The sequence below is a fragment of the Barbatula barbatula genome (assembly GCF_947034865.1).
Source record: "Barbatula barbatula genome assembly, chromosome: 11".
Classification (NCBI taxonomy): Eukaryota; Metazoa; Chordata; class Actinopteri; order Cypriniformes; family Nemacheilidae; genus Barbatula; species Barbatula barbatula.
This window is the reverse complement of record NC_136774.1, coordinates 17,380,784-17,399,890: the sequence shown is the minus strand read 5'-3', so window position 1 is coordinate 17,399,890 and position 19,107 is coordinate 17,380,784. Positions and strand designations below refer to the sequence as shown.

At 39.8% G+C, this 19,107-nt stretch overlaps 1 protein-coding gene across 3 annotated transcripts in view; it reads left to right on the top strand.

Annotated features, from left to right (window-relative positions):
* The window catches only part of nfic (nuclear factor I/C), an 86,289-nt gene that overhangs the window by 25,528 nt on the left and 41,654 nt on the right, over positions 1-19,107 (top strand). For all 3 annotated transcript variants that reach the window (XM_079468070.1, XM_079468069.1, XM_079468071.1), the window contains exon 2: positions 247-778. In XM_079468070.1, the coding sequence (XP_079324196.1) occupies positions 247-778 (532 nt within the window). The remainder of the gene's footprint in view (positions 1-246; positions 779-19,107) is intronic.

Sequence of the window (19,107 nt, the reverse complement as noted above, 5' to 3'; positions counted from 1 at the left end):
AAGACCTTGCAGTGTGACATTAGATGGGTTTCTGGGTCATGAAAACTAATTTTTCAATTCTTTGTGTTGGTTTGTTTTTTATCACCTTGTTTTTCTGTTTGAGCTTTGTCTCTATACAGAAACTGAACCAAACAATGTAGTATTTTTCTAAGTTTAATTTTTTCAGTTTAGTGCCACTAGGGGCACAAAAATGAATTAAACCGAACTCGATCTGTAACTAATCTGTTTTTTTCTATTCTTTCCCAGGATGAATTTCATCCCTTCATTGAGGCATTGCTGCCGCACGTGCGTGCCTTCGCCTACACATGGTTCAACCTGCAGGCCCGAAAGCGCAAGTATTTCAAAAAGCATGAGAAGCGGATGACCAAGGATGAAGAGCGCGCCGTCAAAGACGAACTCCTGGGAGAGAAACCCGAGGTCAAACAGAAATGGGCGTCACGCCTCCTCGCCAAGCTCCGCAAAGACATCCGACCGGAGTGTCGTGAGGACTTCGTGCTGGCCATCACAGGGAAAAAGCCCCCGTGTTGTGTCCTCTCGAACCCTGACCAGAAAGGAAAGATGAGGCGCATTGACTGTTTGCGGCAGGCGGATAAGGTGTGGCGTCTTGACCTGGTGATGGTGATTCTGTTCAAGGGCATCCCGCTGGAGAGTACGGATGGGGAGCGGCTAGTCAAGGGCGGCCAGTGTTCCAATCCCATCCTTTGCGTCCAGCCTCATCACATCAGCGTGTCCGTCAAAGAGCTGGACCTCTACCTCGCCTACTTTGTGCAGGAGAGAGGTGAGTGAAGTGCATATGTTGTATGCTAGTTTTTTCACCAGGCTACGAGATCTCTTCCAGCTTCTTCAAAGAAATAAACTGGTCCAACGGGTACCAAGACAATATGGCAATTCACGCAGTGCGCTAGGTTAATTTTGGTTTCACATTGTTTTTATGTGTTCGTGTGAATGAATCCATGTCCGTTCAAGATGATTCTCAGAACTGTGCTGCCTCTGAATTGTAACGGCAGTACTTGGAAGTGTTGTTGTGTAAATGCACTGAGAAAGCCATGTGTGCGTTGTGGCGGTTGAAAACGGACGCCGGTTTACTGCATGGCGTAAATCACTGAAGATGCTCTGGCTTGTTCTTCTGAAAAAGCTGTTGACTCATCTCCTGTTCTGCTTGGTACCAGGAGTGCCATGTTATTTTTGCAATGTGGGCCTCAGAATGTACTGTGAGGCATGCCTCTGGGCGACCTTTTCAAAAGCAGTAGTGAGCTGACAAAGACCTAGAGGTTTGTGTCGAGCTGGGCTTTAAACTCGAGAGACTGGAAGAAAGGGAAATTAAGATTCACACGGAGCCAAGCACTGACACTATGATTCATTTAAAATAAGTGGGCTCGACGGGCAGGCGGAGAGATGTGTTTCAATTTACTGTGTTGTATAAAAGGAGGTTGCCTGGAAGCCAGCTGATGATCTTACCGCTTGTGCCAGCCAAGTTACTGCCGCTCTGAAGGCTGCTGGCGTACCCACAGTCTCATGGCTGCCTTCTAATGTACCGCTAAACCCTTCATTCCTGACACCTGAACTTTAACCTCTAGCCCTTTTATCGTTATTGATTAAGGCATGTTATTAAATCAAACACCGCATTATCAGTCGCAGGAAAAGAACGTTTTTGTTTCTTGTTTGACAAAAAAAAAAGCATGAGTCGGCCCCCTGACGTTTTCATCTAGGGTCATATATACAGGTGTGATTTCACAGAACACCAGTGATATTTCAGTGGTATCTGCCAGTACATTTGCTTTACAATACAATACAACACAGTTTTAATTTGTTATTTACAGAGCAGTGCACATGACATGGAAAACAATTTATGAATGATTCCTCTGCACAATTTATTCGTTTTTTTCCGTGCATTTCAAGTGTGGGGTGTTCTGATGTACACATTCTTTTCAGATGCTGTCCGTGCACATTAAGCTGTACATAACTTTGAAGAAATACTTAAGCATGAGGACACATAAGACTGAGGACACATGTGGCCAGTTACTCAACTAAAAGTTTTGTTAGACTGCCTATTTAGCCAGTAAAAGTGCGCTGGACTAGAACAACGTATTTGCTGATTTGCTGTGTGTGTGTGTGTGTGTGTGTGTGTGTGCATGTTTGGAGGCAGAATGACTCAGTAATATGAGTCAAGAGAGCTCTCTCAAATACTAGATTATGTGTTCCAAACCTTTTATTCAATTACCTAGTTGCATTGTTTTAGGAATTATTCTTGTGTGCGTGCGTGTCTGCATGTGTGTGTCTGTGTGTCTGCATGTGTGTGTCTGTGTGTCAGGGCTTTGCAAAGTGCACTGTAAAAATATACAGTCATTTGTATTACATGTGCATCTGACATTGTATGTTACAAACACTATATAGTCGCTTGAGTGAATATTTTCTCTTGAGATTACGGATCTTTTGATGTGAATGTGAATTCTTAAATGTCTTTTTATAGACAAACATATAATTGTGTAAATGTAAGTTTATTTTATAACAAAAATAACATTTGATACATGTGAACTTGATAAATTAGCTCACAATTAACAATAATGTTCTCTGAACAAAGGCGATTACACGAATAATGATTCATTATATAGAGTTAAGATTTCTTTTTTGTTAAATTTTTTAATTCTATAACATAGTTACATTTGTGGTATTCCATAGTTTTGTTTAAATGTATAATTTTTTCTATATAAAGTTGTGACCCTAAACCTTTAAAGCAGAAGTGTGCATGCATACTTAAAGAAGAGACCAATTAAAGAGAAAACAAACAAAACATTAAGGCCAAAGAAAGAGAAAATGTCTCTCTATCTTTTCACTCCCTTACTCTGCTTCAATCTCCTTTCCGCCCCTTTTAGTCTCTCCACCCCCTCAGACGACCTTCACCCTCAGTTGTGTGGGTCAGGCAGGCAGCCCACATGTCACCTGACCTGCTTAATAGCCTGCAAACTCCTTGCTGTAAACCCTCTGATAAGAAACTGAGTCGCTCGCCCTTCTACTAACGGCAGTACCACAGAGAGAGAGAGAGAGAGAGAGAGAGAGAGAGAGAGACGTTAAAAATGAAAAGGAAAGAGGGAGTGGCCTCAAAAAAAGTCAGCATTTGCTCTTAAAGGCACAGGGCCATGCTGAAATTCCACTACAGGGCCTCTAGTGTTTAGCTCTTCCTGCAGCTGTGTGTGTGCTGAAACTTTCAGCTCTGGTTCAGTATCGTTGCTAATGGAGCTGTGGGTGGGGTGGTGGTGGTCCCGAATGGAGGCGTGAACGAGATCCAGGGGCTATTATTTTGATTCCCTCTCTCGTTCAACAGACTATTTCACTCACAATTGCTTAAACCGCAAACCTCATGGGGTGAAACGGCTCCCTAGAAAGATAATCGAATTAATTACATTTTAAGTTTTAATTAGGGCTTAAAGATTGATGTGCTGTTTGTTTCAGGCTATATCGGTTTTGTAGAAATATCACATGATCTGTTCTGCACATCAGCATGTTTCGTTTTTTTTTTTTTTTGCATGCTTTGTCTGGGTTAGCTCATGCCTCCTGGTTTGCAAAATGATTTATGCAAATCTGGTTATGGTGCAAACATGCCCACAAAATGTGTGTTGAATGCCCTGTGCACTTGCAGTTTACCATTTGGTAAAACTGTTTAGAGATGTTTGTGTGGATGGAGCAGAGAACCACAATTGAGCATAATACAGTTAGTATACTGGGACTACAACAGTATCGGGAGCCAGACAACTCTTTCACCTCTTTAAAATGCTGAATGCGTGCTTCATTTCACCAATATTTAATAAATGAATGCTGCCGGATTGAATGTAAACAAACAATTTCTACAGCCTCAAAAACAGGTTACTCCATGCATTCAATGGATGAAAATAAGAAATAACTGAATAATGGAGTTTTGCAAGTTCTGTAAATCTGCCAGTCAGTATAGAAGATATTAAGCAAGGGTTCTATGAGCCTCCATATCCTGTCGTTCCCCCTCGGCATACAGTGAACGAGGAGGTATAAAAACACACTCTTTATTGGTGCACTGTAAGACAGGAAGATAAAGCACAGACAAGTGCACACACACACACACACACAAACACACGCGCACATATGTTCAGTAAACACAGCAGAGCAGGAATGTGCTCCAGTGCTCTGGTAGCGGAAATTTGGGAGGGGTGGGAGAAACAGGGTCAGATCAGGTCAAGTTCACAGCGCCACCGGCCTCCAACAGGGGGAGGTGTTCGGCATGCTTATCTTCTTAAAGGGCCAGCAGCGTACTAGACAGAGCACATGCTGTTTTATTGCAGATAAGCGTATTAACAGAAGTCTAGACTGTTGCAATCTCTTTGTTGCGAGTGTTTTTTTAGAAAATAAACTAATTCCCAGTTCTAGTACGGTACTGTAATAAATAGTATGTTGATTATTTTAGTAATAATTTTGCTTGGCGTCACATATTTAGGGCCCATCCACCGTAGACGTATAAGGTTTCTTGAACATTTAACTTTTATTTAAACTCTTTTACATAATTTTAAAATGCCAAAAAAGAAAGTCAACATAAAAAAGTTCAAACAACTAGACTTGATTTTGGATATCAAAGATACTAAGGCAGAGATACGGTTTGACAGTAAGATTGACAGTCATGCGCACTATTTCCTGACACGAAAGGAGACCTGCTCACTTGCGGCTGAAGCTTGTGGGTCTTACGAAAAAACATCAAAGTGTTCCGACCCCACAGAATGTTCTATTTACACTTTACTGAACCTTCAGGTGCTTCAAAGAAGAAAAAAAAATACGTTTTCACAGTAAATTACTGTTAGCCAATCCTCTGGCTTCTCTCGCAACGCTTGTGCTCTCCAAGTGAGGGTTTTCTGAGAGAACAAGTCTCACCTGTAGCCACTGTGTGTGCAAGAACATATCCTGCTGGTTTCTGGACGACTCTGAATATGTTGATATTTAGAAACTTTAATTTCTCTGTTAACATTATGGCCTCTGTTCTTGATGCTGTTTAACTTTTGGAAAGAACCAAACAGTACCAAGGTACAGTACATGGTGTTCTCAGAGAAAACAGTATAAGTTAGTTTGTCATTTTAGAAAAAGAAACGCAAAAAACACTTACACAAAGTAACAAGGTAATACCATTGTTCCATCTTTGTTACTTTTAAATATCAGATATAATGTTTTAATAAATCAAAGTTTACCATGATATCGCCATCTGATATCATCACTGTACTGTGGTACTGTCATTTAAGAAAAAAAGAATAGATGGAAATATGGAGTCTAACAACGACAGAGAATTGAAAACTATGTGATTATTTAGAACTTGTAGAGATGTTTGCAGTAAGAGGTCAGAGATGAAAGTCAGTAGCATTGCAGCTGTATGGTAATCAATCTGTTAGATCAATGTTTGGGGTAGAATAGATCTCGTGGTGCTGAGTGTTGCTCGCTGCTGTGCCATGCTAACACAGATCACATTTATGTAGTAACTTTTCATCCGAGGACCAGAATTATAGGAATGTTTTAGAATTGCAACATAATGCATGCTTAAAACACTGCAAACAGGTTATATAAAATATTAATAGTTAGAAATATTTGGGCCCGTCCATTTTCAGATTTTAGCAGTCATTAGAAAGTGTCAGTTTGTTCAGCCCACCGTCCATCTGTTGAGCTGTGTTCACCAGTGAAAATGTCCCAATAAAGTACAACTTGTAAAAGAACTCCATGTTCTATCTAATAAATCTGGCCAACAGGTGATATGACAGAACGGTGTCTTCTATCAAAGGGCAAACGGTAGCTCTGCAATGCTTCCAAACTACATATCATAGAAGAAGACGGTCAACCCAACATGAGCGTGCACCAGAAGCGTGACCTTGCGTCACCTTCTGAAGGAAGCGGGTGATAAGCAGGCATGGCTTCTCACTGATTAAACAGTGACTCCCTGATTAAACAGTGACTAGCTGATAAACCCCACTGCGTTACTGTATCTTAAACCACTGTAACAGGTCATCGTCCCTCAACATTTCTGCTTCTTGGAAATTTAATAGATGCCACTTATGTTTTTGGAGCTGCTGCGGCTTCATTTACCACATGTTGGTCTATTTGGATAGATTCTATGACGTCTTTAATGCTTTGTAACATGAAACATTTTCTGAATTGTTAATATGCAAGATGTGAGAATGTCTTTACTGCAGGGATGGCTTGTAAAAAGCAGTGTTGTAATGCAAATACTGCACTATAAGATGCTGTTAAAATGGCCAATCAATTGTCATTGGATAACATTACATTGATGAAGTTAACTTTAGATGAAATTAAATAACATATGGAGATTCTTGAATCATCAGAACTAATATTTTCATTAATATCTTAGTTCAACGCAGCCTGAGGGATGGGGATAGAAATTCCGTCATTATCGCAGTATAAAAACAATAGAAGTCATCGGAAAGTCCCCACCATGACAGAAAAATAAACATGTGTAGTTGTGTGATTTAAGAGAGAGAGACCCTCATGTTTTTGTCATTGTGACATATTATAGGGTTTGGCAGGCAGTGTGTAGTGAGAGAACCGTTTACATTATACTTACTGTTTGTTGCTTTCTGCCTGACTGAAAGACCACGGTTGAAGTCGTGCCACTTCTGTTAATCACTGTGGGTGTGTGAAAAAAGAAATAATGAAGGAATCTGTTTGAATAGAGTGAGAAAGTGAGTTTGGTGGCAGACTTGAGCCCTATAAAAAAAAAATCATTTGAAATGCAGATATCCCAGCTGTTGTAGTGAAGATAGACAACTCCGTTGACTCTTTGCCTATGACAGACCACGTCTGTATGTAAGGGAAGTGTCTGCTCCATTTCTTAACTTCACCACAGCTGCCAGTAAATACGTTGTTGTGAATATGAATTACGGGCTGTAAACTCCTGAATGCATTTATAATATGTGTATATTCGGTGTTTAATGGATTTTCATTTCAGGATCTGGTTTTGCAAAATGCTTTCTGTTCATGTGAAATGCGTCATAGTGTTATGTGCTGTATTTTTTGCAATAAGGCATGAGAAGCTAACTTTTGAGAATCTGAATTTAGGCCTCTATCGGGCGATATGGAGTAATGTAAAGAGTATCTAAGGGAACAGGTGTTTTGCATCATAGCTGAGACTGTGTAATGCAGTGGTTCTCAGACTGTGGTTCTCAGTTGCTGTGTGGTTTACTGCATGTAAATTAAGTTTCTTATGTATTTCTAATGCGCTAATTCAATACGCGTCTGCATCTACTCTGTGTTAAATCAATGAATCGCGTTTGGCGATTTAGTTTTGACCCCACTTTGACCAGAGCCACTGCAGTAAAGTGTGAGTCTCTGTTTGTTACATCGGACTTTGGTTATATACAGCTGTTCTCTTGGTGTTTAAGTATACGCATATTTAAAAAATTATCTTTTATATTCTTTCCACATTGTCTGTCTTTAATATAGGTTTGTTGTCTTTCTGCAAGTCTCCACGAAGTTTATAAATAGCCCATATAAATAATTTAATAATACATTTGAAATACTGATTTTTTACCTACTTGCTCAGTAACTTTTGTTTATTTTTCACCCATAAAATTGTACAGATTGCAGTTTTAAGTAATGTTGACTTTGTAGCAAGTCACTCAGCAAGATGCCACAGTTTGGGGACTGAAACTGAAATTTTAGATTGAAACCAGGTCAAAGTTTTACATTTTGCACAGATTTTTGACAGCTTAGTCGGTTGGAATCCCCTTGGTTTTGTTGACTCTCATAATGTGTGTAAACTAATGCTTTTGCAACCACAAATGGGAAATTATATTGGTATCATTTTCCATCTTGACTCAATCCATCTCAGAACCATTTCTGAAATGACGACAACGGAAGACATTTCCCCCTAAACAGGAAGTGACACTGTAATTTTTCATCATCGTTGACAGCTCCGCTTAAATGCTGTTACTGAAACTCCTTTGCTATAAATGAAACTTCATATATACGCACTTTAACGCAGGCTGACGCAAGTCATCTGTATCTTTACAAGAATCTTTAACGGCGTGATAGCAAAATTCTGCTTTAATGTGGTGCGCTGTGACAGCATCGCTGATGACACATTAACGTATTATTTAACCCCAAAATTTCCCTCTCTGGCTACTGTTTTTAGGCTGAATTGATGAGTCAGGCAAATGGACTTGTCATTTACCATTTGAGGGGCTTCATCTGATGCCTTTCCAGATGTTTGAGGGGCTTTGAAATGCAGGGGGCTTTTAGATGTGGAGTTTTGTGCATGGATGTACGCAATAAAACTGCGAACCGTTCAACCACATCTGAAGCATGTGATGTGTTTTGCAATCTGTGGTGGAATAAATTATTACTGAGGATTATTTTATAGCTAACATTTGTTGTATCGTACTATTATTTGTTTCATTTGTCAAAATTGCATCTTGAAATGCAAAATGATGGACATGTTCACATATTTTTTGAGAATCTGTCATTTTTTTCTGTCAAATTAATTCTACATAATGTCATATTTCATGTCCGAAAATAAAATCAAAGTTTACAAAGTCAACCTAAAAAAAATAGGAAAATGTTTTGTTAATAAAATATATATTTTTTTCATTTGTTAAGATCATTAATTTCCGTATTATAAATGAAGATTTGAGTACTTCTCTTATCTTATTTCTTATATTGTGTCTACTTTGATGCTCAAAATATCAAAGTTCCCTCTGATAAAAATGCTATAGTAAAAAACACTCAGTTATTGCTTCTAATAATTTACTTTGACTCAGTTGTGTGTTTTATATTGAAACTGTACTGTTTGTTAGTTAAATATTTGCCATGTTTGTTTGGCAGTTTCTCATTGTTTACATTCAGTACATAAAGCTGCAGTTAGCCTAGTATTAGCTCTGTGTGAAATATACTGCACAGTGTGTTACAGTACTCAGTGAGCAGAAGGCCATGAAAGAAACTCAACCCGTTCTTTCTCTCCCTGCCTGACTTTGAAGTCGCTTTGCTTTTGCTCCATGGAGGAATGAGATCTTAAGACTGAGAGATGTTTGACAGAGAGCAGCAGATCAAAGTGGTGAAAGAGATGAGTGACGGATTAAAGACAGAGAGGAGAGAGCCGTGTAGAAGCTCTCGGGTCAGGTGGACATCCTGTCTTCTTGGCATTGCATACTATCCTCCTTTTAGTGCCAAAGATAGGACACACACTTTCATATGAAGTTTAATGTGAAATTTAGTGCATTTGCACAAATGCACACTTTATTATTAAACGTAGATACCAATATCATATATGTACAGTTTTTGTGGCATTATTCTTTACTATAGTTGCAGGCTGTACTAGATACATTTTTTGTAAGCTGCTTAGCTGGTCTTGAATCGTGCTGTTGTGTCACATCTTATGCGTGTTTATCTATGCAGCGCACATGGTCTCTGTGTAGTGGGTTGTGGCTTTTGTTATGTCTTGTAGTGTCTTCCAGCAGCACCCCCGGTGTAAACCATACTCAGGCATTCATTTCTCCTGCCATCTCGATCGCAGACCCTCTATTGAGAATGTGTGGGATTTTCTATCCGTAATAACTAACTATACAAATGACTAATTTGCCATTTAGGTTGCTTTCATCACATAAAACTCAGTGATGTTGCTTCTTTTTAGAATTTGAACCTAAAGGCTCTCAGTTAACAGTCCAGTTCTGTGACTAGAAAACTACACCAACTAAGAAGTGGACTGCGCGAGACCCAATTCCCCTACCTGTCACTCAACACATAACTTGTAAAGTTTAGCATCTTTAAATAGCACCGATGCCTCACAAGTCATTGATATCCCTTCCCAGAAGTCCTTTTCGGGTCTCATACTAATGAGCGATTCATGCCCGCTGATTTTCACTGGGGAATCCTGGGAGAAAGTCTTGGCCCAGTTTAGGTGCCGGGGTCCTCATCACTTCAGCGTTCCATCTGATCTAATCCTCCCTCCCTCAAAGGAAGCAATTAAGAGGCTGCCTTTAATCCTTGCAGTTAGAGAGCGAGATTGCCAAGCGCATTGACGGCCAAATGATGCATAAGTGGTTGTTTTGGAGTGGGAGCCCCATTTGAAAAAGCTTGTCCAGACTTTCTTGAGTGGGTCGGACTGTGAACTTCCGTGAACTTTGTGTGAAGTGAAGAATCAACTTGAGTTATTCTACTTGTGTGCAGACTGTGAGCAGTGTCTGAGTGTATCAAACTTAGGTTAGGTATTGATTCTCAGTGATATGTGTTCCAGTGGTCGATTAATGACGTTTTTACAACATTCACCTTTAATCCACATTTAATGGTGATGCATCATCACTTTTTACTAAACTTAGTGTCATTTAAACCGTACAATTAGTGTTTGGTACTGGTAATTCATTTGAAATGAAAAAATTCTGTCATCATTTACTCACCCTCTTGTCATTTCAAACCTGTATGACTTTCTTATACAGAGCACGTTCGATGCTCTCTGGTACAGTAGGTGTGTGTTACTGGCTATCGTTTTTGTCGTTATGTGGATGTATTTTATGGTTATTCGCACCGTGTTGAATATAGAAATATGAGGGAAAATGTCTCTGCAACGGTGGTGTACGCTCAGTTGCGTTCGTGCTGTTTCTGTAATAAGGAGCAGAGACTGCTGACAGTAAGTGTTGACGGTTAAACTTCAGACTGTCATGTTTGCCATGAATTTGCGCTTAAGCTGCGTGACAGAAGCACATGCACACCTTGATCAGAGCATCATAAATGCGGTTAAGGTGTTTACATGCCTTCTTATTGGGATTAAAACCAGCGCCACATATGTTAGTTCGATTGTGCTTACTATGATCACATTATTTAAATAGAATGATTGCGTTTACATTAGGGAAAGCTTTGCAGTATTGACAAAATCCTATTATAATCGCATTTTGAGGGTGCATGTTAACGTAGGCATTGATAACAGAATGATCATATTTGGGTGAACTATCACTTTAATGGGTCAGTTTGTGTGTGTTTTAGCCAGTTTTACAACCCAGATTTTGACATTGGACATCCCGGTGGTCACCCAAAAGAGTTCTAGATTTGTTAAGCTTTCAAAATATAAAAAGGGATGGATGAAGTTTTCCATAGGGTGCATAGTTAAAATATTTCAACATTAACACTTCATATTGAAGTGTGACCCAACATTTATGTTTGAATTTAGAACAGATTTGCAACCCACCAGTGAATATTATATTTGATTAATTATATAAACAATAAATAAATTTAATTATTGAAATCTAATATAAAATATGATTTAATAGTTTTGAAATAAGGTAACTTATCTATTCTGTGCAATAAAACAACAGGTCAGTAAAAATAGCAAGATTTATAGATTTGTAATCACTCTTTTGTCGGTTTGCAAATAAGGTTTTTACTGGTCGACATTTAAAAAAATGTTCCACATCCCTAGTATGAGCACTGGTTTTAATAGTCGATCACAATGAGAATGTTTACAACAGGATATTTCAAATTCTTGGTTTCACATGTTAAAAGGACTCCCTTTTACTCATTAGCTTTACCTTATCTCAAAAATCAGCCGCCCTTTCCAGTCCATGCAGTCCACATTGCCTGATTCATGGTTCAAACCACATTATATGTTAAGGGAAGTCAAACTTAATTAATGTCTTTTGCGGACTTCAAATGCAATTACTCTAGCATGGAGCTCCGCCTCCTCGCCCTCTAATGCTTGGCAAGCACCTTGTGAGATCTTAATCCATATCCTTTGTTCATTGTGCACACAGGGTTTGGACGGGGTGCATTTCATACTATTGGCTCGGGCAGGAGCGTTCTGGTTTGTTGGTATGACGTATTTCCAACTGTCGCTTAAATTTACGGTCCCCGACTCTGCGGCAGTGCTGAGTTTTTTTTTACAGGAACTTTTACACACAGAGCGGACCGCTGTCAGCTAACCAAAGTCTGACATCGGCAAGCTGCTCTGGCCCTCTTCCTGGAATCTATGGTTTAAAGTGTAAAGCTAAAGTCGAGCTGCCTTTGTTTCGAAATAATGATCTTTGTGACATCATTTATTTGCTTTACATGTAACACTTTTAATATTAAGTAAAACATATATGTTTATTCCTTTTATGTATCTAGCTTTAAAATCGAATAACTGTTTGAAGTCTGCAAACGTATATAATATTAGAATTAGTCATTTTATTCAGTACAATGTTGTATTTCTTTTTCAAATGTGGATTGTTTAAAAGCTTTATATAAATGTTTTTGTATCATTTCATTTTTTAATTTATGCAAAACTATTTTTATCTGTAAGCACCCATAGTAAGAAAAAAAGTTTTACACGGCATGTATTGTTTTCTTTAGTCTCTTTGTTTTTGTTTTTGCTGCGTCAAATTCAACCTGTTGTCTTTGTTGTTTTTTTGCACTTTAAGAGCATAATGTTTGAATAAGTTATATTTAAAAGGATATTTATTTCATTCATAGCACCAACTTTAAGGGTTCACTCAGAATTCTTTGTGACTGACATCTGTTAACCCCACCCATCCACCTCTCTCCTGTGTGATGATTGGCCTGTGGAGAGATCCTGATCTCTCTCAATAGGAAGCTGCCACTCTTGTCATAGCGACAGTGAGGTCAGATGCTATCGGTACTTGTGTAAAAAACACAAGGTTTACACGGATGGCTTTGATTGTTTTTTTTCCAGCGCTCTTTATTTGTGTTTCTTTCCATGTTAACTTCCATATTTATGTGTTCCTTTCTTCTGTGCCAGTCCTTGCTGCCTTCTAATTTGTTTTTGCTTCCTTGTCCCCTACCAATACGCGGTTGCTCTAATGGGTTTTTTCAAATGTTCCTTTTTCTTACCTCGGGTTTTGGGGCTACCAAGCGTCACATTGTCAATATTGATTTTTTAAATCATGCAGTAAATACAGAGAGCTTGAGTCAAAAACAACAATACCGGTAAACTTGGCAAAATATTGTTGCAGAGCCTTTGTGGTCACGCCGGGGTCCGTTATTTTTTCCCTTGCTCAAGCATATGTCCTTTTACGTTGAAAAGCCTCATTAACATTGTGCTCTCCATTAAAACTCACCGCCAAGCGCTGTGTGTGGTGCCCAAACACGCTTCCATATTGTAACTCTTTATTGTAGCATTTGGAACGTTTTTTAAAGGAATGACATACGCTGGAAACAATCTGCTCCCCGCAGTTTAAACGCTAACCCCAGTACTAGAACCCAAACTGGCCTTCCCGCTAATAGCGCCTGCGGTTGCCTCGGCCATCCTCTGGGTTCTAATGAAGGAAAGTTGTATGTTGGATGGATGAAGCGGCCGTGCAGTTGGCATAACTCCAGTGGCATGCTGGGTGCCCTCAGGGTAGGGTTATTTCTAGGTTTTTTGTTCGTTTAGTCTTCAATTTCATTTTATCCCTTCAGATCACTGTGGGATGCATATAGCCTACATCTTATATTTGAACATTAAGCCACACTTTTGTGTGCTTTCTCTGCCATTTGCATCGTAACACTCGCTGGTAAGTCAGCTGGGTCTGAACTAGAGGTCGACCTATTGATCGGCTTTTGGGGGAATTTTTTTATTAATCGTATTGGCCGATTGTGCCGCAAATTAGGTGTATCCGTCAGCAGCTAAGCGTTGTTGCTGCCTCTTGTGGCAAACAGATTAACACCGGCATAAAACTGTGACGTCCCCTCTGCCTGCTAACTTTCAAAACTAAGGTTTTGCGCAATGTATTAGTACTATGAATTAGACTGTTATCTTGTAACCTGCAATAAACACTTACTTAATCTCTCTTGATGTCTTCAATAAATGATTAATTTAAGCGATATTTATTAGATTTTATGAGATGAAGGCGAAAAAAAGAAAATCGGCCAAAAACATCGGCCTCATCTATCAGCAATCGACCGGCCTGATTTCTAAGAATCGGCTAGAGAAAAACTCGTCGTCCTCTGTCGACCTCTAGTCTGAACTGTGTACAGTTATGACTCACAGAGCTGTGTGGATTTTCCTATTGATTTAGAGTGGGCGATATGACCCACAGATCATATCACGATATGAGTAATTACGTCTGTATCATGCTAACGTACAGATTATATGATTTTTATAATTCATCATAATTTTGTAATTCAAACCCAAATATTGAATGTACTTGAACGGGCAGGTCACCCTAAAATATCAACTAAACCCTCAAATTCATTTCTTTGTTCCGGTGAACCCAAATGCATTTGGAAGAATGCTTGGAACCAAACAGTTCTTAGCCACCATTGACTACCATGGTAGGAAAAATTTCAATGGTGGTCAGAACGTGCCCCAGACTGTTTTCTTTCCTTTGTGTCAACAGAAATTTAAAAAGCTATGGTGTGTACAGTTAGTGTGAGGGGATGTTGTGTGGGAATAGGCATCGGTAATCTCAATAATCACTCCATCCTGGAGAAAATTTGAGAAGCACACTTACTCACACTTCACACACAATGTAAAGAGGTCTGCTTTAGGTACGCTAGTCTATCATGTTACACTGGGGAATTGTTCAAAATAGCTCTAAGGGCTTATAACTGTGACTTCACTCATTTGTGTATGTGAGAGTGTGAGCCCCTCAAGCTGGTTTCTTGATGGAGTATGTTACAAAAGGGTGTAAATAAGCCAGTACTGTAGATCTTTTCAAAAGTGGCACATAAGGTAAGGGGCTTGAGTTGGTTAAGTTGAAAACATGTTTTGTTTTTCATTTTTAAAACTTAACACCCATTAGAAATAAGATGTTTAGCAGATGTTTGCAGTGTGTTATTCTATACACACGCACAGATAATCCGGCTGTTTTAAAGAGGTCACAGGCCTGATTTCAGACACTGTACTGTATATGCAGGACAGAAGAGCTGTTGGCAGTCCATCTGCTCGGGAAGTAGGGATTGGCTAATACCAGCAGGTGCCCGCTATCAACACACTTGCAGCATTGTTAGTAGCAGGAAATTGCTTAAATGCGAATCGTTTGTGTGCATGTGGTGTCCTGTTTGTTAATGTAGAAAATGCATTTATGTAGCAGCATATGATGGGTTAGGTATGTTTTGATGCTGGTCTGACCAGCTTAATCCAGCTAAGGACCAGCACATGACCGTCTAAAACCAGCATCAAAACATACCAAACCGGCACATGCTGTTTTTTTTTCAACTGGGTTTATGTCCACTGCAGTTACTAGTGGATCATTTCTCGGTATTTTGCGAAATTTTAAATTTTCCAACCCCCAAATATTTAACATACTAAACAACTGTTTTTATTCCTGTAAATTGAGGTATTGGATTTTTTAAAACATTGGATTTTTATGGGCAATACCATAGGACACATACATTTTTCGACTACCCATATACGTTTTATATTTTACATTTTATTATATTTTATGATGAGGATGGGAAAAAGTATTAAAGAATTGTTAATTTATAAATTACTATATAAGAAGTAGACATTTAACATTTAACTATACTTAAATAAGACTTACAAAGATTACCCAATATTGACTATATTATTCTTTTATATAAACATACCAAAAATATATATACACCTAAGATCTAGATATTATTGTTTAAAGCCCCACATAACATTTCAATTTATTCAATATTTTAGGTGAAACAGATTTTTACTAAATTAGACATTTTACAGAATGTTGCCAGTTCGATCCTCAGGGCCGGTAGGTAACGACTGAGGAAGGCACATTACCCCTACTTTCTCCCCGGGCGCTGCAGTGAAAGCTGCCCACTGCTCCCGGTGTACGTGTGTCCACTAATCTCTGGATAGGTCAAATGCAGAGGTCACATTTTGGGTATGGGTCACGATAACTGACAAATATTTTTTTTAAATGTAGCGTCCCTGTCTCCTTGACCTTCCTTTCCCTCCTGCTCCCAGCTTACACACAGCTGCCTCCTGACATCAGCGGACACCATCACTGAGGGCGCTGGGACAATGTCAATGCCATCGGTGAGACAGTTGGCATGCGGCCCTTTGCCCACTTTAAGAGAGGATGAAAAAGAGAAATAGATGAGAGGGATACTTTGAAATGACAGGCGAGAAATAGAAATGAGAGAAGGCAATTATATAGTTGTTTTGGTTTACTCAATTGTTGCGCCCCTACACACACACAAACACACTTGGTTCATTCATTATGTTTTGATTAAAACCTTCACACAGCTTGGTTACAGCTGTGAGAGAGAGAGAGAGAGAGAGAGAGGCAGCTGTCTGAATTCACAGAACATTTACAACTGTGCAGGCTGGTGCGCCATACGCTCCTGATCTCTCTCTGCCTTTTCATCTTGCTGTTCGTTCAAATGCACCCCGCTCTACTGTCTATGTCTTTCTCTACTTAATTACGTCTATATTTGCCAGCAAAAAGGGAAACCCTGACGGCTCGGTGCCAATGAATGAAGGTTTTGTGTGAGACACAATAGACCAAAACAAGCATTTGTCACACAATGTATTGAGCAAACTGATATGAAGCAACATGAATATAGATGCAGGTTCTGGTAAAGCTCTGTTCTGCAGACCCAGACGCTAAGTGATTTTAATTGTCACGGTTCCCACCTGACCTCTGCAGAAGCATCCAATTGCAATTAGTCTGGCTTTGACAGACAGTAGTGCATGCCCTATGCCAGGGCATGCCCCCTCACCTAATGCAAAAAGGCACCTGCTCACGCAACCTTTCCTAAGTTGACATTTGCTTCTCGCAACCTGTGGTTTGATTTGCACAGGTGGTTGGTTGGACTTTACTGTTGTCTACAGGAGGACATATCTGTGGATCAGTCTCCGCCAGACGTGATCGTCTTTGACACCAGGTTAGCTGTATGTCAAACTTTTTGATAGGCTGCCCGCATTCATTCTTCTTTTCCCCTTTTTTATGTCATGTCGCTGTCTATATCAGCGCCGGCTGCACCCTGGGATAAACAGTCACGTGCCTGCCGGTCAGTGCTCAGTTTCTGATATTTTGTGTTTTTGCGAGACCTAATAGATAGAGAATTATTGTTATTTTTGTCTACTATTAAGGTCTATTTAGCACCTATCACTGCGTCTCATGTTGGGTTTGATGGCACATTGATGGGACAACACTCCCTCGTTTACAGGTTCATGAAGGATGCTCGCCGTTGAGACTGAGACCTCATCATGTTACTGGAGGCGTTGTCACAACATTGCCTTTTGTGCCTCTGGGAGACATTTCTCTCAACATCTGTCCTTCAAGACAGCATTGCATCTGGTTCAGTCTTTTTTTATGCACTCTCTGTTTATTCCTCGTGCGCTAAATACTATCTCCGTTGAGTTAGTTTTCTTAGGTCTAACCGGGCCTTTATGCCTAAATGCTTTCCAGCAGTGACAAGTGAGGGGATTGAGCTGTCCTCTTTTCACCCATCTCCTTCTTCCTCTGTGGAGAATGGAGAGGTTAAACCCTCAGTGTCCTGTGTGTGGCCTGCGGGTTAACATTGACACGACTTATGATATTAAAAAGAGCGATCAGCTATTCCTTTCCTGGGCCCAACCACACATGGGAAACCCCATTTCCGAATAATGCCTCTCTCATTGGCTTGTGGATGCAATATCCATGGCATATGAATTTAAGCCCCCAGGGGAGCTTAGAGCATAGAGCTCACACCACCAGAGGCATGGCTGCCTCTTGGACTTTGCTTTGGGGAGTTTTTGCAAGTTGAGCTACTCCCCATTCATTTGTCAGATATTATGGTTGAATGTTACCAGGACTCAGGTAGCTCAATCTTTTTTGGGGGAGGGCTGTTCGTAGCCTCACTCTTATCCCTAATTTAGCCCGGCTTATACATATCAGTAGCATGTTATTTATTTCCCCACCTGACACCCTAAGTTTATATCTGAACCTGCGTTTAGGTTTGTTTATGTTTGCATGTTGCCACATGTCATTCATACATTTACTGGGATAGCTCACTGCCCATGTGGGTTGTTATATTGTGTTGTGTCATGCACCGCCTTTCTAGGTGACCGTCCTTTGGCTTTCAGAGCCTCATTGTAGTTATCATGTTGACCTGTGGTGCTCATTTTGGCAATGTGAGTCTGATTTTGGAAAAGAGTCAATTTCACATTTGGTTTTCTTTGGAGTTCTGTCAGAACAGGTCATGGTCAACACAATAACTCCAACGTTTTTATTGAGGCTTTTTCTTTTTTATTAGTTAGAGGATAGTGGAGAGAGACAAGGAAGTGATTGGGAGGAGAGAGGGGAGTAGGTTTGGGAAAGGACGCCGAGCCGGGACTCGAACTCTGGTCTCCCAGGGCCAGTGGCGCAAAAAGTGGGTATGCGCTATATGCGGCGCATAGGGGCGCCACACCATGGGGGGCGCCAACGCGATGGTTTAAAAATGTGAAATAGTAAAAGTTATATACATTTTTATAAAATTTGTATAAGTTATTGTATATATAAAAAGTTATATACATTTAAGAGGACTAACAGGCTAGGCGGCACCGGTGCCCTCATAAGATTCCATCATATAATTTATTTAGACATAGAAGGGTAATATCGCAAGTGGGCGGGGCGCCGTGAGTTACGTTAAGTACGCAGTAACGTTGGTGAGTTGTCGTTGAAATTTGAATTAGAAAAAGATGGATAAACCAAAAAAGCCTTCGGGGCTAAACATAGAAAAAGAAAGATAGAAATAGGAGATGGCCTGTCAAGGGATGCGACAGCAGCTAAATACGTGGATGGTGAAAGGCAACAGGTAGGATTTAAAATGTGACGTCTATTCTTGCAAATACAATATTCATGTTAACAGACTAACGTTAGCTAGCGAGCTTGCTGTGCAATCGACCGTCGGAATCATGAATAGATTTGCTACCAAACTTGGAGGCTTGCAAATATAAATATTGACTGGCAAGTGTTTGCTAACTTAATGCAAAATAATGTTGCTGCTGATATCTACATTTAGATTTTGGTTAAACCCTATTGCACCAATGCCATGCATGACGTATAGCAATTTTATTAAAGTAAATTAAGAACTGGTAAATATAAGGTAGCATGCACAATAAATGACTAGAAGCTGGAAAACATTCCTTATGCAATAAGGCTGGTTTATCATGGATTTTTTTACCATTAGCTTCATGTTAGCTCAGCTGTGCTGTCAGACATACAGGCTACTTTACAT